This window comes from Callospermophilus lateralis, chromosome 3, assembly GCF_048772815.1.
Source record: "Callospermophilus lateralis isolate mCalLat2 chromosome 3, mCalLat2.hap1, whole genome shotgun sequence".
In the NCBI taxonomy this organism is placed as follows: Eukaryota; Metazoa; Chordata; class Mammalia; order Rodentia; family Sciuridae; genus Callospermophilus; species Callospermophilus lateralis.
In genome coordinates this window covers 72,179,668-72,204,312 of record NC_135307.1, presented here as the reverse complement: position 1 = coordinate 72,204,312, position 24,645 = coordinate 72,179,668, and the positions used below count along the sequence as shown (strand labels likewise).

The 24,645-nt window shown below is 35.3% G+C and overlaps 1 protein-coding gene and 2 pseudogenes across 4 annotated transcripts in view; 2 read left to right on the top strand and 1 right to left on the bottom strand.

The window, feature by feature from the left end:
• Nucleotides 1-23,650, top strand: part of Arid4a (AT-rich interaction domain 4A) — a 71,546-nt gene extending 47,896 nt beyond the window's left edge. For 2 of the 4 annotated variants that reach the window (XM_076850433.2, XM_076850437.2), the window contains 8 exons: nucleotides 1,934-2,131; nucleotides 5,169-5,253; nucleotides 8,199-8,400; nucleotides 10,202-11,338; nucleotides 11,873-11,977; nucleotides 16,520-16,726; nucleotides 17,576-17,722; nucleotides 21,771-23,650. In XM_076850433.2, coding sequence (XP_076706548.1) covers nucleotides 1,934-2,131; nucleotides 5,169-5,253; nucleotides 8,199-8,400; nucleotides 10,202-11,338; nucleotides 11,873-11,977; nucleotides 16,520-16,726; nucleotides 17,576-17,722; nucleotides 21,771-21,874 — 2,185 coding nt within the window. In that variant the 3' untranslated portion in view covers nucleotides 21,875-23,650. Of the gene's footprint in view, nucleotides 1-1,933; nucleotides 2,132-5,168; nucleotides 5,254-8,198; nucleotides 8,401-10,201; nucleotides 11,339-11,872; nucleotides 11,978-15,303; nucleotides 15,592-16,519; nucleotides 16,727-17,575; nucleotides 17,723-21,770 lie in introns of those variants that run through there. The other 2 variants (XM_076850435.2, XM_076850436.2) reach the window with 2 other exon arrangements.
• LOC143395294 (cytochrome c, somatic pseudogene) lies at nucleotides 7,317-7,631 on the bottom strand (annotated as a pseudogene).
• LOC143393477 (translocon-associated protein subunit alpha pseudogene) lies at nucleotides 15,396-16,500 on the top strand (annotated as a pseudogene).
• Nucleotides 23,651-24,645: the final 995 nt, after the last annotated feature.

Genomic DNA, 24,645 nt, shown 5'->3' with positions numbered 1-24,645 from the left:
ATTATTATTGGTAGTTATATGCAAACTAAGCATCAAGATACTGTGTGTATATTATAATGTATATATAATATAAAACATGATTAGTCTCTACATATAAATAATACATGGCTTTAAAAGTCTTCATAATTAATATGTAAATGAAATTGAAATTTTCTTTAGAGAAAAATAAACAGATTTGATTAAATATAAAGAATAGTATTCTTTCTGGGCGCCATTGCTCGCACCTGTAATCCCAGCAGCTCGGGAGGCTGAGGCAGGAGGATCGTGAGTTCAAAGCCAGCCTCAGCAAAAACAAGGCACTAAACAACTCAATGAGACCCTCCTGTCTCTAAATAAAATACAAAAAATAGGGCTGGGAATGTGTTTCAGTGGTCCAGTGCCCCTGAGTTCAATCTCTAGTACCCAAATAATATAATAATAATAATAATAATAATAATAATAAATAAATAAATAATATTTTTATTAAATAAAAATCAAATATACAGACAGCAAACACATCTGTATTCCCATTCTACATTAGGAATTATGGAAATAGTACTTCATGGTGATTTCTGTTTTAAGGGTTTTTTTTCAGAAATTACCTCTCTAGGCTATTATTGGATGGTGTCCTTGGAGAGAAAACATTCCCATTGCAAATGGGCTGTCAAAGCCTCTTTGAGTTGAGTCCCTGAGGGGTCACCAAAATAATGCCCTATATTTATTATAGAGCATAGTCCTTCTTTTTAAGCTTTTAAAACTCTTGTAACATTTAAATGTTCTATGACGCAGTTCTCTTCTGAATCCTACCAGGGCTAACAGATTGTTTTATAATAAGAATATTCAAAATATTGTGGACTTACCTGCGTGAATATCTTTTTACACACAATTTTCAAAACAAAGAAGAGCTGATGGGAGATAAGTGAAAAAACATAAAACAACATAAAATATGCAGAGCTTGCTAGGCTTAATGGCACAGGCCTATAATTCCAGGGACTCTGAAAGCCAAGGCAGGGAATCACAAGTTCAAGGCCAGCCTGTAGCAGCCTAAGCAACTTAGCGAGCCCCCTGTCTCAAAATAAAAAGGGCTGAGGATATAGCTCTGAGTAAAGTGCCTCTGGGTTTAATCCCCCCCAAACCCCCAAAAAATGCATTCTCCTGGTACTATCCTGTACTTTCAACAAATGGCCTCACCTTCAAACATTTCGTTTCCTGGGATGCAGTAGTGCTCGATGTAATCCCAGCTACTTGGGAGACTTGAGACAGGATAGCAAATTCATTACCCACCCTGGCAACTTAACAAGACCCTACCTCAAATTAAAAATAAAATAGTGCTTGGGATGTAGCTCAGTGATAAAGCACCCATAAGTTTTATCTGACATCTCAAGTCAAACAAATAACAAAACAACAGAAAAAATCTGTTTATTTGTTAGAATGGGGAGAACTTTAAAATATAAATTGGTTTTAAAAACATGGTTACTAAGATAGAAAGCCCTTGTTCATTTTTTAAGCCCATTAAAAAACTAAGAACTATTCTAAAATAAAACATAAAATAGGAGTAGATTTAAGATAATTAGTTGCAGGAAGTTACAAAATATCTTTAGATTATTTCACATATAAGGTGGCACTTGAATATGAATTCCAAAGATTTTTTTTTCAGAGCAGATTGTTCTTATTTTATCAAAAATGATTTATTTGACTCTGTATCATCATTAACTCTGATTATTGATTGGCTTTTAATAAGTATGGATTTATTTTTGGTACAGTGCACCTTTACATAATAAATTCCTTAGTAAGTAGTCCATAAAAATCTTCTCCTTCTCCTCCTTCTTCTCCTCCTCCACTGACATTATTAAGGTAATACTTAGGTTGTGATTATTTGGATTCTTTTTAATACATGCTATTTTGTTCTCCATTAAGTTATTAGTAGCATTATCAATGTTATAACTTATTGCAGGGAAGAAACTGAAAGCAAATGTGACTCTGAAGGGGAAGAAGATGAGGAAGACATGGAACCCTGCCTAACAGGAACCAAAGTGAAAGTGAAATATGGACGAGGGAAAACTCAGAAAATTTATGAAGCCAGCATTAAAAGCACTGAAATTGATGATGGAGAAGTTCTATACTTGGTACATTATTATGGATGGAATGTCAGGTAAGTAAGAAAGTATTTTCTTACTACTGAAATTTTGGCAGTAGTTGAGAGATCATTTTAACTTTGTGAAGAATTATTAAATAAGTGGTGTTTATGTGTGAGTGTTTAAAAAGCACTACTTGATTCTAACTTGTCCCAACATGTTGACATTTGTATTGTTTTACAAGCTATGTCAGTACTTCCAGATTAAGATCACTAGGATCTGTCATCGGAACAAGCTGGGTTTATTACTCATTTACAGTGAGAAAGAACACATAACATGGGGAATTATGGGGCATTGCACTAACAGAGAGTTAGGTCAATAGCAAAGGCTCAAGAGTGCCACCTTTGAGAACAGGAATAGCCCAGGACTCTGTGAAAACATTGCAGAATATGATCAGAGAGTGAGGCCTGTAGCTCAACTTTGCAAACATTGGTTTGGTTTGTTTATGAGAAATCAAGCCTTCTGTCAAGCATTATAATAATTCTGAGTTGCTTAATTAATAAAAAAGAATGTTGGAAAGAACTTGGATTTGAGCTCCTGTTAGGTGGTTTGGGGGAAGCTTTAAGGAAGTGAGACTTGGCTTTTATATGAAGTGCTGTCAGGAAGCTGGGATAATTCTATAATTGATTTTCTTAGTTTTACTGGAAGACTAGTCCAAGGTTGACACTATACTTGGTGAAGAAGCAGCAATGACTCATTAATCAGGAAAAAAGGATGTTTAGTCATTTTTGTGGTTTAAAAGATATTCCTGTCTGTCCCCTGCCTCCTGCCTCTTGTGTTCAGACATGATTAGGGAATGGTCTTATTGTTGCTTAGATCTATCATGGGCACTGAGCAGACATCTGAGGTTATGTGAAGTTGTTCATATTCAACAAGAGCCTATAAAAGCCAGATCAGCTTGTTACAACACCAAAGTCTAGCTAGAGCTATACCACACCAATTCCTGAATGTCAGGGCTTCTTTTCTCTAAAGTCTTGTGTATTTGAAATCTCTGGGTTGCCTGGATTCACCTGGAGCCATCTTACTCCAGGGTTTTTCCACATACTAGGTTCATGTTCTGTTGTGGCGCAATTCCTTCATCACTAAATTGGGGAAAATAAAATACTGAAATAAAAATTTCAGAGGAATGCTATAAAATGATAATACCTGTAATTAACATGTAAAGTGCCTAGAAAAATGCTTAGCACTTAGTGTGTGCTCAGTGACAATTTTTTTTTTTTTTAATTTGGCATCATCTGAAAAGGTGGGAGCTTAATGAACATAATGTAAGATTTTTATATTTCTTTTCTCTGACTCTGTTCAGTTCACAGCCATATACTGTTTGTTAGTATTGGGGATTGAACATGGGTGTCCCTAACACTAATCTACATCCACAACCATCCCCCCCCCCCTTTATTTTGAGACAGGGCCTCACTAATTTGCTGAACTGGCTTCAAATTTGTCTTCCAAGTTGCTGGGATTATAGGCATGCACCACCGTGCCTGGCCCATATACTGTTATTTACCTACTGTATTTCAGTTCTTCCTTCTAGAATCTCTCTTTCCTATATCTTCTGTCTCATCTTTTTAATGTTTTACTTTATGACTAATCAATCCTCATTTTATTATGTAATTTGCTAGTAGTTTCCTACTTGGTTACTCACATGATATTTTTTGTTGTTGTTGTCCTCCGTACTCCTAAAAAACTGGTATAATTCTGGCCTGCTTGTTGAGATAGAGCTCCTATCGTTCCTAGAGAATTTAGTTGAATTTCTAAAATGAAAACATGTGCTAGTGTGGGGTTCAGGTCTCTACTTAGAGATATCCTGGTCCCACCCTTGGTTAGCAATGTTGATCTGGAAGTACCCATACAACAGACTGCTTTCATCAGAACATTGTAGCCTATGCCAAGTTCAGATCAGGCCTGTGCTTCTTGGTGATTTGATGTCTCCTGGAAAATTTCAGAATTGGACATTTGCTTCTTTGTTAGTTCTGGGTCAGATACATAAGTCTTATTGTACTTCCCAGACTCTATTTCATTTCATTTTATGCCCTCTTTTCATATGGGACTGAATTGTATGAGAGCAAGGCCTTGTTCTTTCTATTCTCTACCTTCTTCCTCATACAGAGCCTGGCATACCAGTAGATCCTCAGTGACTGTCCAAATGAATGAATATTTCTAAATAAGGTAATAAAATGCAGGAATGAATATTTCTAAGTAAGGTAATAAAATACAGATACTTAAAAAGTCTGGTACAATGCTTATAAACAGTCCTTTCTCAAAAGCTTTATATCTTGGGTTAATCTACCAGGATTAACTATATTTCAAACTACAGTGTAAGTATCAGTGTGCCATCTTAGCTGAAACTTGTGCATGTAGAAACCACATTCTTATTTTGTACCTCTTCATGGTAACTGGTTTACAAAGCACAGGTATGGTGGTATGGTTTCCAGATACATTGAGTTTATTTACATAGTGCAGTCTAAAGTGAGGACATCCTGTATTTTTTATTCTCTGCTTGAGTTAAACAAAAATATAAATTGTTGAAGAAAATTAAATATAAATATCTCTAAAAAACTAGAAAGTCTCAAAGATGATGAGATTCAGAATAAAACTTTTTTAGAAATAGTAGAGGCTAAAGAGTTCTGGGGAGGAAAAGAAATTTCACAGGACTTGATAAAAATAATCTGGAATCAATCATGTTGCAAATTTGAATTACCTGAGTTATCTTTGTATTATTTGTTTAGTAGAAGAATTCTAGTACAGAATTTGCTTATAAGCTTATATTTGGGAGTTCTGAAAACAAAGCAGTTCCAATAGTTTTGAATATACTTAGTGTCTGCTCACTCTGATCTGTTAACTCTAAAAACTGCTCTTCGCTTTTCCTGTTGATGGTTGGTACACAAAGCACCTAGTATAGTGGCTGGTACACGTTACTCACAAACCCACCTCTGAGTCTTTCACATTTCTGTCAACATGGAAACAAACTCTTTAATCTCTCTCACAGTTGTTTTTGTTTGATGAATATATTTTGAATAGGATATCACTATGTATTTTTTAAATTTTCATTTTAAGGTATGATGAATGGGTGAAGGCTGACAGGATAATCTGGCCTTTGGACAAAGGTGGACCAAAGAAAAAACAAAAGAAGAAAGCTAAGGTATGTTTCTATATTCATAGACTTTATGATAGGTACAGGAATTATTTAAATTCTATTATTTCTTTAAGACATTGTTTTTTTAAGAGCAGTTTTGCTTTCACAACAGAATTGAGAAGATATAGAGATTTCCCATATGCCCTCTGCCACATACATGCATGACCTCTCCCACTGTCACTCCCTCAACTCCCACCAGAATATTGTATTTGTTAACAACTGATGAACCTACATTGACAGAGCTTTATCAGAATCCACAGTTTACAACAGGGTAATGAGCACAGAAAGGTATAACACACATAGTTTGGACAAATGTATAATGGCAGGTACCCACTGTTAAAGTGTCATACAGAGTATTCTGTGCTCAATCAGTTCTTCTTTATACTCTCTTTTAATCCTTAGCTACAGCTAATGTTTTTACTGTCTGCATAAATTTGCCTTTTCCAGAATGTCATATAGTTAGAATCATTACAGCATATAACCTTTTCTGATTGATTTCTTCCATTTAGTAATAGCATTTAAGGTGTTGTGCTTTTTTAATAAATCTTGTTTTCTCACTGTAATAATTGTCTTGATTCTATTAAGAGAGTTGCAGATTTTCTCTGTTATAACTCAGGTTCTAAAAAAAAATTTTTTTGAAATTTAAAATCTATTACCACCTCATCTCACAGAGAGATGAAAACCAGCAATGCCTAGGGCACTAGAACTCGAATGCCTGTAGAGCCTTCATAGGAAGAGGGTAAAGTAGGACTCAGAGATACATAGAGGACTTGGTTCTCACTAGAGAGGGTGGAAATAATCATTCTGTTGGGGCAATGCGGTTGCCAGATTTTATTATTTGGAACCACTATGTATATATTTATCTTTTATTGATTTTATTTTTTTTAATACATGACAGCAGTGGAATGCATTACAATCCTTATTATACATATAGAGCACAATTTTTCATATCTCTGTAATAAAGTATGTTCACGCCGATTTATGCCTTTATACATGTACATTGTTTTTTTGCATTACAATTCTTAATACACATATACTACAATTTTTCATATCTCTGTATATAAAGTATGTTGACACCCAATTCAATCTTTTTTTTTCTTTTTACTTTTTCATGATCTGAGATTTTTTTTATTTTAAAAAGAGAGAATTTTTAAATATTTATTTATTTTTTTTTTTAGTTTTTGGTGGATACAACATCTTTACTTTATTTTTATGTGGTGCTGAGGACTGAACCCAGCGCCCTGCGCATGCCAGGCAGGCACGCTACCTATTTTACAAATTTGTACTGATTTTGATCTCTTACCTTAATTTTTCCATCTAATAAGTTGGTAAAAAGCACCACTCCCAACCACCTAGATAGATGTTCCATAGTATTGTTTCTGAACAGTTGTTTAAAGACAATCCTGAATGATAACTTAGTCTTAGAAAATTAAGAATTAAAAAGTAAAGTCTAACTTGTTATTGTATTATGCTGACATAAAAGCATCTGAACTAATAGATCAACTATAAAATGGGAGAAGTGTTAAGTATTCTTTATTTAATATCATACATAAACCACCCTAAAATGCCTTTCTATAAGGAAAGAACAGCATTTTAGATACAAAGATTCTAATTAAACTGGCATAGTCAACAAAAATATAGAAACTGCTTCCTTATCTTCAACCACTGCCTTTAATAGGCTGATGAACACAAATTGAAACAAATGTGAATCATGCTTGGTTCTGAGAGTGCAAAAGGGTTTCCCTTATATTTAAACATATTCACAGGATCAGTTATATAAACCTAAATATAAAACCATTTTTCAGATGTCATTCATGATTTTTGTGAAATACTGAACCTTACTAATTAAGTCCAACCATAACTTTAATTTACTGAATTTACTGAAGTGGAAGTATTACCAAATATTAATTTAACTACAAGTCACTTTTACTTAAATGAGGGTTGTCCAACAAAAATAGTTTTGTCATTCATGATCTGATTTCTGGTGTATCACATCAATTAAATTATGGTGTACATAAGAAAGTCAAGAGACATTTCTGTTTGGTAATAAATAAGGCAGTAAGTAGCTATTACTCATTAGTGGCTTTTTTGAGGTAAGCTATTAAGTCTTCCGTTTCTCCCTTCTTAATGCCAGCGAAGATCATTTTTGTTCCAAGGACTTACTTTTTGGGAATCTCCAAATACTCCATCAGTGTATCTTCTCCCCAGGTGATGCCTTTGTTCTTGTTGGCATCTGTGTAAGAGAAGCCAGCAGCCTGACTTGTCTTCTGCCCAAACAGTCCATGGAGATTTGGCCCAGTCTTGTGCTTGTCTCCCTTTTCCATGGTGTGGCACTGGGCACACTTCAGAACAAAAATCTTCTTGCCTTTCTCAACATCACCCATTTTTAATTTGTTCTTTTGTCACTAGCGCAAAGAAGGTCCCCGATTAGAAGTGGACATCCCACTCTCTAGTCCAAGGACACACTGGTCTGTGCCTATGTATCATTGTCAGTGCAACTGCCAGAACCACTATATTTTTAAAAACGCAAAATCTGATGTTTAAATTCTGGAAGCAATAGTAAATTTAAAACACATCTACTTAGAAGTTGTAGCCTTACCTGTACACCTTCAGTCTTCAACCTTTGCTGTAGAGATCTGCCTAGCATATTATCTATTTTTGATGTCTTGGTCAGTAGATAATAAGGAACCAGGGGGAGTGCTGAATAGTTGTATAGCTTGCCAATGCACTAGCTTCACAAAATAATTGCAGGGTTACAAATTGTGGAATATCGTATTCATATAAATAGATTAGAAAACTGTTCTTGATTTTTCTATAAACACAAATTAGGGGTTGACATATATAAACTAGCTTTTTAATTTATTATTATTAGTTTTCCTTAGAGAATTTAAATGTTCATTTTTCTTAAGGCATTGGACATTCTCATGCATTTTGTCATTGTTGTTACCCAGAATAAAGAAGATAGTGAAAAGGATGAAAAAAGGGATGAAGAGAGGCAGAAGTCAAAACGGGGACGACCTCCTTTAAAATCAACCCTTTCATCAAATATGCCGTATGGTTTATCTAAGACAGCAAACAGTGAAGGAAAATCAGGTACCAGCTGTGCTCACAGCGCTATGCCAGACAGCTCACCTCTGTCAAATGGAATGGAAGGTGCTCACTCTTGAGGATCACTGATTTTTAAAAAATCATATATAGTCATGTGTCATTTAACAATGGGGATACATTCTGAGAACAGCATTGTCATTGTGCAACATCATAGAGTATACTTACACAAACCAAGATGGTTGTAGTATCACTAGGCAGCAGTAATCTTATTAATATCATGGAATGCACTTACATAAACCAAGATGGTTATGGCATCACTAGGCAATAGAATCTTATAGGACTACCATCATACATGCAACCATCATTGATTGAAACATCACGCTGTGTTACTTAACTGTTGTTAAAATTACTGTTGTGTGAGAGAGACATAGTAAAAATAATCTAGGTTTTAATCTCATGATTTAAATTACAAAATTTAATTCAAAGCTAATGCTTATTTGCTACTAGATTTTATTTAAAATCTAGTGATGTTTTAACAGAGGATTAATTAACAATCCATGAGACCTGATGTGTGCAACACTTTGCTGCAAAGCATGCACTAGTATCCCATGTTAAGTTTAGTGTTATTCAGCAAAACCAAGACTGTGCTGTTGTTCTTTTACTTTCACCTCAATTTTCTAATTTTGTGTATTTTTACATGTAATGTAAGAAATTTTAAATGATTATCTTACAAATGTCCCTCCCTTCATGAGATTGTCCTGAACTACAATTTGTCATTAGTTTATGTGGTGGTTGAGTGCAAATTAAAAAGGACATCTTTTCTCTTTACTGCCATCTGCTGGAGTGCTGTCATAAAATACAAATACAGGATGTCCACAAAGTGAAAGGTACCCCATAGGTGGCATGCTTTTGTGCAGTGTACAAACTACAGAATTATCCATAGCAGCTTTATTAAACTTCTGTATAAAAGTTGTGGTTTTTTTTAAACATGAAAAAAATGAATTCTAAGCCAGGCATGGTGGCACATGCCTATAATTCCAGCTAGTTGGGAAGCTGAGGCAGGAGGATCACAAGTTCCAGGCCTGCCTCAGCAACTTAGTCAGAACCTGTCTCAAAATAAAGAAAGGGGAAACACCATTGGGTTCAATTTCCAGTACCACACACAAAAAGCAAAAACAAAACAACCCCCATTTATATTCTTTTATGATAAAACCACAAAATGAAACTTTATACTTTTCACTTAAAAAATATATTGTTTGCCTTTTTGAACTTGTTTTGGATATGAGCATCATATGGGCAGGATTTTTATGTTTTACAGTTCTTATACAACTTTAGAACCCCCCTTATTCTATTATTTTAAAGATTTTCTAATGTAAAGAAAAGTAATTTTACTTGCAAGTAGGTGCCTTTTCTTGTACTTTTTTGTCTATTTAAAGTTTTGCTTTAAATTTAAAAGTGCTCATTTTAAATAGTCATCTTTCCAGAATCGTTTAAAATGGAATGTCATATATTCCCTTCTTAGGACCCAAAACGGTTAATATTAGTACATACTAGATCTTAGATCAAACTGCTTAACATACTAACTTCTTAGTACTTGTCATTTGACTTTGCTACATATTCTTATAACCTAAATATGATACTAAGGAAAATGACCAAACAGCTTTTTATTTATCATTGAGATAGTAATATGCTATTTACTGTATCTTCACAGAGTTTAGTTTGAAATCCCCTTCTTCTAAATTTTTGTCACAATGTTATAGCTTATTTTATGTAGGAAATTTGTGTGGAGAGTATTTGGAAGTAGATGATTAAGGGTCTTGATTATATTTTGTAAGATTTTTGTTATAAGATTACATTGGTAATTAAGATAAAAGCCTGTATAGTATAATAATTTTTTCTCTTGCAGACTCTTGCTCATCTGATAGTGAAACAGAAGATCCTTTAGAAAAGAATTTGATAAATGAAGAACTCTCTCCTGATATTAAGGAAGAACTTGAAAAAAATGAAAATTTGAATGATGATAAACTAGATGAAGAAAATCCAAAGATTGCTGCACATATATTAAAAGAAAATGATAGGACTCAAATGCAGCCTTTAGAAACCCTGAAGTTAGAAGTTGGAGAGAATGAACAAATAGTGCAGATATTTGGAAACAAAGTGGAACAAGTAGAAGAAGTTAAGAAAGAGGCAGAAAAATCTCCTAAAGGAAAGGGAAGGCGCAGCAAAACAAAAGATCTTTCTTTAGAAATTATAAAGATTTCATCATTTAGCCCAGATGAAGCAGGAAGTGAACCTCACATAGAAACTCATAGTCTTGAATTTTCCTCATTAGATGGTAAAAACTTTTCTTGTGCTACTGAAGATGAAATTGACCAATATGGGAAAGAAAAAAAGTTGAAAAGGAAAATATTAGGACAGTCATCACCAGAGAAAAAAATAAGACTGGAGAATGGAACAGAAATGACAAATAGTGTGTCTCAAGAAAGGACTGGTGATTGTATTGGATCTGAGGGAATAAAAAACTTAAATTTCGAACAGCACTTTGAAACAGAAAATGAAGGAATGCCATCATTAACAGCAGAGTCAAACCAATGTGCTCAAGAGTCCAGTGGTGAAAAACTTGATAGTCCAGCTGAAGAAACTGTGAATACACCACTGAAAGAAGAGGAAGAGGCAATGCCTCTGATTGGGCCCGAAACCTTGGTGTGCCATGAAGTAGATTTGGATGATCTGGATGAGAAGGAAAAGACCAGCATTGAGGAGGTGGTAGTTGAGAGCTCTGAGTCCAACTCCCTTGTTTCTGTCCCATCTGCCCTCCCTCCTGCAGCTCAGCATAACTTCTCAGCAGCTTCACCACTTACTCTCTCTCAGGACGAATCTCGAAGTGTAAAAAGTGAGAGCGACATAACGATTGAGGTTGACAGCATTGCTGAAGAGTCTCAAGAAGGTCTCTGTGAGAGGGAATCAGCAAATGGGTTTGAAGCCAGTGCTGCCACTGGTACTTGCAATATAATTGTACAGGAACGAGAGAGCAGGGAGAAAGGTAAGGCTTGCCAGGGAAATACTTGCCTTTGTGTTAAAGTGAAAGTTAAGAGTTTCAGGTACTGCTGATTTTTAAGTACCATCTTTTTTTCTTTTCTCTTTTAAAAATGTGTATTTAAGGGAACGTGGGGGCAGGAAAGCTGGTGGAATGCGATGGCCATTATTACCCTAGGTACATGTATGAGTGCATGTATGGTGCAACACTACATTGTGTACAGAGAAATGAAAAGTTGTGCTGCAATTGTGTACAACGAATCAAAGTGCATTCTGCTGTCATATATATCTAATTAAAATAAATAAATAAATAATCTTTTAAAATGTATATATAGCCAGGAGTGGTGGTGCACGCCTGTAATCCTAGCGGCTCCGGAGGGCTAGGGATGTGGCTTAGTGGTCGAGTGCCCCTGAGGTCAATCCTCAGTACCAAAATAATAGGTGTTTATATAGAAGTAAACGTAGAGTGCATAGATGAATAAATGTACCTACTCTTTATTTTTTGTGTTGTTTTCAAATTATCTCTTTCCCTTTATTTCAGGTCAGAAAAGGCCAAGCGATGGAAATAGTGGATTAATGGCAAAAAAACAAAAGCGCACCCCAAAGCGAACAAGTGCTGTAGCCAAAAATGACAAGAATGGAGCAGGTCAGTGCTTTTCAGTGCTGGCTTCTGTAGGGTGGTAGTCATTTCAGCACTTCGCTGGTTTTGATCCTGGCTTGTGTCTGTTTAAAAATAAATCTAGTTTATTATATTTTTTCATCAACTTTAATCTGAAGGTACATATCAATTTTACTTAGAACTGGGATAGATGCAATTATTTTTTATACTTATTTTATGTGTATTTCTTATGGAAAGCAGTTTAATATTAGTGAAACATATTAGGGACTCAAAAGAAAAATACAATTACTCTGGTGTTAAAAATAGATAAAGGAGCTGAGGATATAGCACAGTTGGTAGAGTGCTTGCCTTACATGCACAAGGCCCTGGGTTCAATCCCCAGTATCACACACACACACACAAAAAAAAAAAAAAAAAAAAAAAAAGTAGATAAAGTTTACATTTTTGCAGGGAATGTTTTCCTCTGAGCTAAAAAAAAAAAGCTAATTTGTAGATAGTATGGTAATTTTAAAACATGGAGAAATAAGGGCAATTCTTATTGATTTTAAAAATTAGTAAATCTATATGAATGGATTAAATTACATGAAAAAAATTTTGCGCAATGAATAAAATTAAATAAGAAAATGTGGTAGAAATAAATGCAATTGATTTTGACAGATTAAAAATTTAACCTCTAAAATATGCCTTCATACAAGTCTGAAATGGAAGTTCTAGGTTACAACAGACACATAGTTCAAGGAAAGAACATATGATTTACACAGGATAAAAGGCATTTTAGTAGTCGGGGGTTACTGTCAGCTATACAGTGTAGTCTAAGGAAAAGAGCGTGATAGGAGATGAGTATATAAAAGTCTTAGGAATTACAAAGGGAATGTGAGTAATGTTAAAGTGGACAAGCCTGGCAGTCATCACCTTGTCAAATAATCAAAGTGAACACCATCCTTATTGAAATAGTGTCCCACTGGACATTAGCAGCCACATATGTGATATTCCTATCAAAGATGCATAATGTGAATCTAATCATGAGGCAGCATCAAAAAATTTAAGCTAAAGGATATTCTGTAAAATAACTAACCTATAATCTTCAAAATTAAAAAGGTCATGAGCATTGAGGAAAGAGGAAATGGTCCAGAATGAAGGAGACTTTAGAGACAGAGATGTGGCAACTAAATGCAATACATGATTTTCACCTGGATACTACTGCTATAAAGGGTATAATTGGGGCAACTGGAGATCTGAGGATTAGATGATAGTAATATATCTGTGCTAACTTTCTGATATTGATGCTTTATCATCGTTCTGTAGGAGTGTGGTAGTTTTAATAAATATCCATATATACATTGATACTTTTCTCTTCAAGAAATAAAACCTAGGGGCTGGGATTGTGGCTCAGTGGTAGAGTGCTCGCCTAGCACGGGCGGGACCTGGGTTCGATCCTCAGCACCACATAAAAATAAAGGCATTGTGTTGTGTCCATCTACACCTAAAAAATAAATATAAAAAAAAAGAAGAAGAAAGAAAGAAAGAAAACCTAAATCCCCTCCCATTTAGTGTGGGATGAACTCACTGTCCCATTTCTAACAAAGTGGCAGTGACAGAGTGTGACTCTGGAAAATAGGTCATAAAAGGCACCAAATTCCTCTTTATTCTCCATTGGATGGCTTGTTCTAGGGGAAGTCTGCTGTTGGGAGGATATTCAAGCAGTTTGTCCAGAGGCCTGTATGTTGAAGAATTGGGGGCATTGTACCAATAGCCTGAGAGAGTGAGTGAGCCACTTTGGAAGAATATCTTCCAGCCTTGGTCAAGTCTTCACAGACAAAAGCCCTGGCTCAAAGTTCAAGTGTAACCTCACAAGATTCCTGAGCCAGACCATACAATCTGCTCCCAGATTCTGATAATCAAAAATTGTGTGAGATAATGAACACATTTGCAGTTTTAAACTGCTAAGTTTGGGACTAATTTGTAATACAGCAGCAGATAACTGACACACAGAATGTTTGTAGAAATATCACACATTGAAGTACTCTAGTGTAGCAATTGGGTGAGAAAATAATATGGGTAATGTTTGTAGATTTGAAGATTATTTCAGATACAAAGTTTAGAAGATTAAAAAAGGAGGCCAGGTATAAGGGCTCACGCTTGTAATCCCAGAGGCTCAGGAGGCTGAGGCAGGAGGATCACGAGTTCAAAGTCAGCCTCAGGAAAAGTGAGGCACTAAGCAACTCAGTGAGACCCTGTCTCTAAATAAAATACAAAATAGGGCTAGGGATGTGGCTAAGTGGTCGAGTTCCCCTAAGTTCAATCCCTGGTACCAAAAAAAAAAAAAAAAAGATTTAAAAAGGAAGAAAGGACATGACTAATTTTATTAGAATCTGGTTTAAAAAGCAGTGAAAGAGAAAATAATTAAAGAGATTTGGTAAATAAAATCACTAGGATTTAGTTAATAAGATAAAATAAATAAAATCACTAGGATGGGTCAAGTATGAGGAATTAGTTACCTGAGATATGGAATATGGGAGTAGTAGTAGCAGGCTATAGGAAGAGAAATTTGGAGAATGTTTATTTAAAGGTACCCAATATTAGGAAAAGAAGGATTTGGGCTTAGAAATCAATCGGATTTTAGAAGATAGTTGTCAGAGACTCGAAAGAGAATGAGATTACCATGAAAGAATTAAAAGAATGAGCAGAAACAGGAACAAAAACTATGTGGCATAACCCTTTATGTGGGCTAGGAGGAAGAGTGTGGAAACTCACCAGAGATAAATTGAAGTTAGTAAACACTAGGAGATTTGAATAAGAAGTTTCAAATGCTGTAGATTATTCAAGTAGGATTAAAATACATAATTGAGTTGAACCAGTAGTTTAAGTTTGGGACCCTAACCACAGCATAGAGGTGTGGTTAGACTATGGAAGTCAGGTTAACAAGAGTTTCTCTTTGAAGGAAAAGAGCTGCCAATTAAAGGGCGAGGTCTTCTCCTCCTCCCTCCTTCTCTTTTTCCAAGGGTGGAAAGATCTAAGCATGCTCTGCACTCTGGGAACCAAAGAAGAGAATACAGACAGTTGACATTGGTTATTGGAGAGGAGCTGGTACAGCTGGTCTTAAGAGTGTAGCTGAAGAGATCAGTTTGTCCAGAAACTCTTTTTGAAACCAAAACAATAAAAAGACATTAAGGACAAATACAGGTAGGAAAGGGGCTTGGAAATTGAATGTGTAACCCTCAACTTTGCCTTTTTAGTAGAAGGCAAGGTTGGCTTTAGAGAATGAAGTTACGTCAGAGGTAAGGGGTAGAGCTTGAAAAAAAAAAAGGAAATAAAATTGACAATTCCAATGTGTTTTATGGGAAAACCAAAAGTATCTTCTAATATGAGATTGCTGATATGATACTAAGAAGTGTAACTGGGGATGAAGAGTAACGCCAGAGCCGCCAGGAGCATTCGCTGACTGGGACTGGATTGGCCGTGCCATGAGACTCCTCCCCTGCCTGCTTCTGCTTCTCTTGCTGGCTCATTAGCAGTGGCTCAGTATCTTGGAGAGGATGAAGAAACAGTGGAAGATTCAATAATTGAAGATGAAGATGACGAAGCTGAGGTAGAAGAAGATGAACCCACAGATTTGGCAGAAGATAAATCAGAGGAAGAAGATTTATCTTCTTCTGAAGCATCACCAAATGCAGATACAACTATCCTGTTTCTGAAAGGAGAAGATTTTCCAGCAAATAACATAGTGAAGTTCTTGGTAGGCTTTACAAACAAGGGTACAGAAGATTTTATTGTCGAATCCCTAGATGCCTCATTTCGTTATCTTCAGGACTATCAGTGTTATATCCAGAATTTCAAAGCTCTTCCTCTGAACACTGTAGTACCACCCCAGAGATAGGCCAATTTTGAGTATTCCTGCAGAGCCCATGGGTAGACGACCCTTTGGTCTGGTCATCAATTTGAACTAAAGACTTGAATGGCAGTGTATTCCAAGATGCTGTCTTTAATCAACTGGTTATAGTTATTAAAAGAGAAGATGGATTAGATGGAGAAACATTATGTATATGTTCCTTGCTGGTCTTGGACTTCTGGTGTTGGCCTTCATCAACTCCTAGAATCTAGAAAGTGCAAGAGACACATACAGAAAGTAGAAATGGGTACATCAAGTCAGAATGATGTTGACATGAGTTGGATTCCTCAAGAAACTTTGAATCAAATCAATAAAGCTTCATCAGGAAGGCTGCCCAGGAAGCGGGTACAGGAGAGATCGGTGGGATCTGGTGAGTAAATGTTCCTTTGTGCAACAATTCAGTCTGTACTTCCCTGCTGTAATGTTTTGGGAATTAGTACAGAGAAACCATATCACCATAGAAGGCAACTACTTCTTATGTGTGGACTGAGCAGACAGAGTCTCTGGCAATAATATTGCTGAAAATGCACTGCATTTTTTTTTTCTAAATTAACAATTTTTTTTTTTTGGAAATCATTAAAATATATGTTTGTGTAAAAAAGAAGTGTAACTGCTGAGTCTGTTGCATTTAGGTTTTTATCATTTATAGTCTCCAAGTAAACCTGTTGTTGTTGTTACAGGACAAAGCAGTGATAGTGAAGATCTCCCAGCTGTGGACAATTCAAGTAAATGTACCCCAGTGAAACACCTTAGTGTGTCTAAGCCTCAGAAGCTTACACGATCACCTGCAAGAATCTCCCCTCATATCAAAGATGGAGAGAAAGAGAAACACAGAGAAAAACATCCAAATTCATCTCCTAGGACATACAAGTGGAGCTTTCAACTCAGTAAGCAGCTTATGGATAACATGAATATATATTGTAAAGTGGAGTATATTTAAAATGCCAACTTAATAAGGAATAATGGTTAACAAATTATTTATGTATTCCAAATCATTAATCACTACTTGTTATCTTAAATACAAATCTGTAACTTTTTATAAGATTAACTTGATAAATATTGATGAGATTGCCAGTTAAGAAGACACATATGGGGCTGGGGTTGTGGCTCAGCAGTAGAGCACTCGCCTCTCAACGTGTGAGACTCTGGGTTCGAGCCTCAGCACCACATAAAAATAAATAAACAAAATAAAGGTATTGTGCCCAGGTATAACTAAAAAAAAAAAAAAGACACATGGCCGGGTGTGGTGGCACACGCCTGTGATCCCATCGGCTCTGGAGGATCACAAGTTTGAGGCCATCCTTAGCAACTTAGCAAGACTCTAGGTGCCTTGGCAAGACCCTGTTACTAATTATAAAATAAAGGGCGGGAGATGTGGTTTAGTGATGAAGTGCCCCTGGGTTTAATCCCCAGTACCAAAAAAACAGAACCAGTCTGATATAAATTGATTAAACTGAGCCACCTTTTGTCATATCAGTAATTTAAAATAATACTTATATATAGATAAGGGTTGCTTTGTGTTCATTTATGTAATGCATGTTGAGTATAGAAATTTTGGATATGTAAGGATGCTTAATCATGAATTTAATTTATATCTTACCTTTTTAAAGAGCCTTATTGAACTTATTATGGTATGCTTTAATAAACTAAACTTTTTGGTCACTTATGATTTAGATTTTTGATAGAACTGCTATCTTTTTTGTCATAGATTTTAAAATAAATTTTTTCCCTTTTAGATGAATTAGATAATATGAATAGTACAGAGAGAATCTCTTTTCTTCAAGAAAAATTACAGGAAATCAGAAAATATTACATGTCTTTGAAGTCTGAAGTTGCAACCATAGACAGGAGAAGAAAAAGATTAAAAAAGAAAGACAGAGAAGGTAATTTTATTAATTTTTTTCTCATTTTTTTTCCAAATATACTATCAATTTAGAAGATTTGTTTGTCACTCTCTGAATATGGTATATACATTTATTGGTTGTTGCTTTTAGATTCCTAGTGTTTTCTTCTGTTGCCTTTACTAAAGTGAATGGGTTAGCAGCTGAATTAGTCCATATGAGACCTCCGAAAGGGAGTATGAACTAAGTTATACAATTTTTTATTTTACTAAATGTGGTGGGTTCTCCAGAAGATCTGACTTTCTCTGAAATTTACTCTTTGATCAACAGGAATTTATTGAGTGCCTATTCACAGACACTGTATTTGTTATTATGAGGGTCATTAAAATAAATAAGATATAAGGCTGATCCTCAAGGGGGTTATCTTGCTGGGGCAGTAAGTCATTTTCTAAGCAACTGTAGTATAATTCAGTGCAGTTCACCATCATTAATGACTACTTCATCAGGTGCTAGGTGCTCTGCCAGTTGGTAGAATTGAAAAGATGAATTAAATGAGTGCAGACTTTGATCTCAAAAATGTGAACATCTAGAAGGACAGCCAGGAATTACATTAACCAGTGTAGGAGTTAGTCGAAGGACAGGATACTTTGAAGTAATCATTAAAGGGATAAAGTATCCCAGTTAGATCTTAAAAACATGAAGGGTTGGACTTGGAGTGTGACTCAGTGGTAGAGTGAATGCCTGTCACACAGGAGGCCCTGGGTTTGATCCCTAGCACCATACACACCACACAAAATAAAAGTGTAGGGTTGACTTCTAATTAAATGTGTTGGAAAGAATGTGGATAACTGGAATTTATATACTGTTTATGAAAGAACAATTTTGGTATAACTATTTCTAGAGAACTATTGTACCCACAAAAACTAAAAACATGCAGAATACATTCTTTTTCTAGGTGTATCCTTCAAACCTAGAGAAATCCTTATTCCTGTGGCCAAAACCAACTATACAAAGATGTTCTTTACTGCACTGTTTTGAAATAGAGGAAAATGGAAAATAGCCTAAACATTCATAAATAGGGATGGATGAATAAATAATGGTTTACTCATTAAAAAAAACTTAAAACTCTATACCTCGAAAGAATAGAGAATAAGACAGCTGACTAAAGGAAAAAAGAAATGTCAACAGCATGTCTTTTGATAGCTGAGCAGCCAATGGACTATTGTAACTCTCCTAGCAGATGAGACGATTCTTACAAAGAGACAAAACAAGCAGCAAGCCAGTTCATATTACCTGATTCCAGAAAAGCTCTGAAGGCAGGGATGTGGGACGATGCCGAAAAAATAGAGATTGGGTGAAAATGGAAAGAGAAATTAGATCCTCCTATCCCCCTCTGTAAAACAAGGTTATGGCTTTCCTCATGTCCAGGATAAAACAGGAGAATAACTTAACAGAAAGTAGGTTTATAGACTCAGGGACACCAGCCATACCTAGAAGTGAGAGTAAGGTTGAATCAAAAGTTATAGATTGAGCAAAAATTTTGAACACTGAATAGTAAGACTCCTGTCCATCTTCCAGCCTAGGATTTGATCCTCTTGGCTCACTGAAAGATGTAGCCAAGTTTTTGTCCATTCCTGGGAGGAGATTCTGAAGAAATTGACCACCACAGGAAGAAAGACCTAACATAAATACCAACATTTGGATGTTTCTATACCAGAAAGTAATATCTGTGCTAATCAGTGCATGTGCATTGCATATGTTAAAAAGCCTGAGTGTTCATAGACAGCTTCCAGTTAGCCTCCTGATGCCCCTCTCTTCAATGTGGGAGCCACCTGACCAGATAATTGAGGAAAGCCTGTATATAAAACAGATGCTAAAGTAGATAAAGAGACCAAAAAGGAACTTGAGGGAAAACAGTATAACTTTTTATTTTTTTTTAAGCGAAAGGTACACTATTAAAAATATTCAGGGGCCAGAAACAGTGGCACTTGCCTGTAAAATCCCAGCAGATTGGGAGGCTGAAGCAGGAGGATCAGAAGTTCAAAGACAGTCTCAGCAACTTAGCAAGGCACTAAGCAACTTATTGAGATCCTGTCTCAGAATAAAATCTAACTTTATATTTTTATTTTTTAACTTGGTGCTGAGGATCGAATCCAGTACTTCACACATGCTAGGCAAGTGCTCTACCACTGAGCCACCTCCCCAGCCCTTAGAATAAAATATAAAAAAGGGCTGGGGATGTGGCTCAGTGGTTAAGCAACCCTGGGTTCAATCTCTGGTACAAGAAAAACAAAAACAATTCAGAACTGGAGGAAATGAAACTAGAAGATTGAAAGGACTCACTGTACCCTCTAAAGAATGAGGGGAACAGGGAGAGAGTAATAGCAAAGCATGTCTTGAAATTTTAGAATCCTATGGACAAAGATTTCTAAAAGTTTACTTTATGAAGGTACATATGAAAGAAATAAGTCTCAGAACAGCATCAAGTTTCTTAAGTCAGATTTAGAAGCCAAGCTAAGAAACGATATGTAGTCCAGCAAATAGGCAATCCCACAGAGAAAAATAGAAAAGGAAAATCTCAGGGGGATGGGATGGTGAACGGAAGCTGTAGGATGACCGCTGCATAGCAAGCCTGGGAAGCACCTACTCCAGAAATAGGATGGAACAGAAGCAGGCAGAAGGGCTCCAGGAGTACCTCTCAAAAATAATTAAGTACAAGGTGAATTAATTGACAGGCTTGGCTTTATGGAGACAAATTTCCTGCCCTCGGTAAAGATTTAGAAGGAATTACTGATAAAATAACTTGTGTCGCGTGGTCTTGAATCACTCAAATCTAGCCCTTTTTTGGTACTGGGAATTGAACCCAGGGGTGCTCTACCCCCTGAGCTCCAACCACAGACCTTTTTAAAATTTTTTTTTTTTTAATTTGCTTTTCTTTGGAGACAGGGTCTTGCTAAATTGGGGAGACTGGTCTCAAATTTGCAATTCTCCTCCTCTGCCTCCTGAGTTACTGGGATTACAGGCATGTGCCAACACAGTTGGCTCCAGCAGTTTTTAGTTTTAAATTTCTTCAGAGAACTCCTCACTTCTTTGGGTTCAGTTTCCTAATGGTGATGTAAGTTTCAGACAACTTAAAAGATTCCTTCCTTTTTTCTTCTTTGGAAATTTTTATAGTAAGTTATTAAATTGAGACCAAGTGATTTCTAGCATATAAACAAGAATCTTTTATAATGAATAACATATCTATTGGTAATTACACACATCTACAAATATTTTTTTTTTTTTTTTTGGACTGGTGATTAAACCCAGGATACTTTACCACCGAGTCACATCCCCAGTCTTTTTTAATTTTTAATTTGGGGACAGGGTCTCACTAAGTTGCTTAGGGCCCCCTATTTCAGAATTTAAAAAGTAGAAAGGTCTGGGGATATGGGGATATAGCTCAGTTTAGGTAATGTGCCCCTGGATCCAATCCCCAGTACCATTTAAAAAAAAAAAAAAAAGGATTGGAGAAGGAAAGTTTTGGGGGAAAAAAAAAGAGAGAAGATAAAAGCAAAAAGGGAAAACAAAGGAAAAAGTCTGAAAACTGGCTAAACACTTTCTCTCTAAAGTTAGGTTAAAGGTATTTGAGATTTTCCCCTATTCATACACCCACATTGCCATAACCTGCACAATTGTGATAGCTGATATTTACGGAAATTCTCTGGATGTTTCTGATTTGGGTCAAGCCAAGTCCTTTACTGGGGTCTTTCAATAGGGGTTTAAAAGTTTAATCTCTCTAATCTTTACATTTTGTGGTGTCTTTCTTTTTACTTCTTCTTCTTCTTCTTCTTTCCCTTTTTCACTGCTAGGGATTAAACCCAGGGCCTTGCATATACCAAACACATGCAACACTCCCAACCCTGTGGTGTCTGATTCCACTCAATTGAGTCAAACAAAATATTTGCTGGCATTTGTTATCCCATCATGTAACACTAAGAGACCAATGAATAAAGAAAATAATGTTAAGAATCTTATTTCTACTTTGCCATCCACTAGGTATCTCTGTGCAATCATTTCTGACTCTAACATCATTGTTTTGATTCTACAGTGTCTCATGCAGGAGCCTCTATGTCATCTGCTTCATCAGACACTGGAATGAGTCCCTCATCATCATCTCCCCCACAAAATGTCCTTGCTGTAGAATGCAGGTGATAAACATTTCTCTGCCTTCCCAGCAGTTTGCTGCCATGGACATAAATTCCAAAACCCTGAAATAGAACCACAGAGAGCACTCAACTGGTTTGACATTGCTAAGTATATCCTGTGTACTTTTCCAGGCTGGATTGTATCTATTCCCTTCTCTCTTGTTTTATCTTGTTGCAAAAAAAAAAAAAAAAAAAAAAAAAAAAGCTGATTAATAATTGAAGGTTAGGCAGCCTGCCATATTTGTTATAATTTTTCCTCTTTATTTTTTTCATTTTTTGTGATATAGAAAAAAAGGGCACTTAGCAAATTTGAATTTGTAAAATAAAGCTTTTCAGGTGTTATAGAAATCATAGACAAGCAAGTGCACATGGTAAACATCAAAATATTATCCAGCTGAATAGATACTGCTGCACTTTCACTAAGATGTATTTGTACACTTGGTGAGTAGGGGGTTTATGTTGTGTTTTTTATTGTTGTTGATGTTTTTGTTTTTGTTTTTTAATTTCTGTGGAAGCACTTGCTATTTAGAACTGCCAAAGTATATGTTCAGCAGTGTGCCCAGGTTTAAAGGTGTAAATGGGACAAAATAAATTGTGAAAGGAAGTGTAGTTGACTGAAAACTACAGTTGTAATAAGTCTTCCACTTTTTATAGGACTTTTGAGCACACAATTATGCAAATATTTTAATGTTTATTAATGTTTACAGTGGAATTGTGAATAAGTTTTCAGTGGACTATCTTATCCCTTGACAAAAATATTTTGTCTTTTTTCTATGTAATTTCAGAGTTTTTATTTTGTTACAAAAATACAAAAATGAAATATATAACAACAATGAAGTTATTTAACAAGATTTCTAAAGCTGAAAATTTTGTGTAAAATAAGGTATTATCTTGCAACTTGTTAAATATATTTATTCAGACATTGGATGTTGTATTTTTATGTATTTTTTAAAATATTAATAAAATTGAAAAAAAGAAAATTCTAGGTTAATTCACTCTTTGGATGACGCTAGCTCTCAGCTGTCCCTTTTACAGGAGGGGTACCTCCAGCAGCCTGGCCTGTACTGAAGGGAGTCTGTCTCAGTCCTTCAAACAGAATAGAACTATAAATGGGCATCTGGATCATTGAAGTATGTCCTTATTTAGAAACTTTGGCAGTCCTAGTATTTAAACTGTTTTAAGGATCAAATTTTTGGTTGCCCTTCAGAAATTTTGTCACAGTTTTATGTTTGCTATACTGCCGAATAAATTTATATCTCCCAAAGTTGAGATGCAACAACTAAGTAAAGCAACTATGTATGCTTTGTCTGTGAATTGTTCCACAGGCTGATACATTTTGTAAATAATTCTTCCAAAATCATGTATTTAAAGCAGTTTTGCATATACATTATGTAAAAAGTGATTTTTTAAAAGCAATTTTTAAATTCATGTTTGTACATTGAAAAGGGTTTTTTTTAAACCTCCTTTTCTGTGTTTAATACGCTGTAGAGTATAACCTAGATGCTCTAGACTGTATATCAGGATCTGATTTACAAGAACAAAGTCAGAGCTAAACACTAGTGATGGCATAGCATTACTGAAATCATTGTTTCTTAATTTCATTTTACCACATTGTGAACTTGTGATTCAGATTCCTTCCATTTTCTCAGAGAATTAAAAACAAAAAAAAGTACTCTTGTAAAATGCACTTTTCTGTCTTTTCTTTGCAAAGCAGAAGTATTTCAATGTAAAATAAAAATGGAGCTCAGCGGTCAGTATTAATAAAGGCTATGTTTTAAACATAGGCTTTATATTTTTAGTTTTCATTTAAGTTGTTGCTTTTTCCCCAAATGCCAGTAACTTTATAGTTGGAAAAATCAGATTTCACAAAACAAAGCATTTCAGTGTATTCTTCAGCCTTTTAATTAAATATTTCTAGTACTTATACAAATAAAAAATGTGTCATTCAAATCTAGTTGAAACTAGGAAGCAACCTTAGATTTAGACACTGAGATATTTTCAGAGGCAAATCAGTAAATCTGAGATAACTAAGTTTTCAGTTTGAGTACTGTCTATCCCTTCTAATTGATATAAATTTGGTAGTGAAGTATTGGGGTGTTGCTACAGAGAGTAAATGATATATTCATTGAATAAATATGTAGACACTTTAAATTCCTTTCATTTGGGGCCTGGGAAAAGTTATAAAATTAAGTGAATGTTTACTAGGCATTACAGTTCAAATATTGGGCATGTTTTGAGTTTACCTAAAATTTAGATAGTTCTTACATGTGACTAAGAAAGTAAAAGGGCAAAGACATTCTAATACCTAAAATGGAAGGTTTTATCTGTAAAATCAAGATATTTAATTTTAGTTTTCCATGTGTGCCTTTATTGTTTGCTGTTTTTGTAATAAATATTCAGTTTAACTGTCTTTTACTAGGAAAGATGGTTATACTTAGCACATTTAGAAGACTACTACATACTATCTGTGAAATTGCTTTAAATTATGGAAATTATATTGATTAAGCTATTAATTTATTTATGTACCTTTCTTATGAGCCCTGTAAGTTAACAGTTATCAAATTATGAAAACATTTAAAGCTAACTTCAGCAGCACACAAAACCCTTATCAGAATTAATTCATCAACAATTTATTGAGTATCTTCTGTGTGGCAGGTATTATGCTAATAATGCTAAGCCAGGAGCCACAAAAGTGAAGAAGGTCCCTGTCTTCATGGAATGTGTAATCAAATGGGGTAGATATTAAAACAAGTGACCTAATATGAAGTTTTGGTGTGC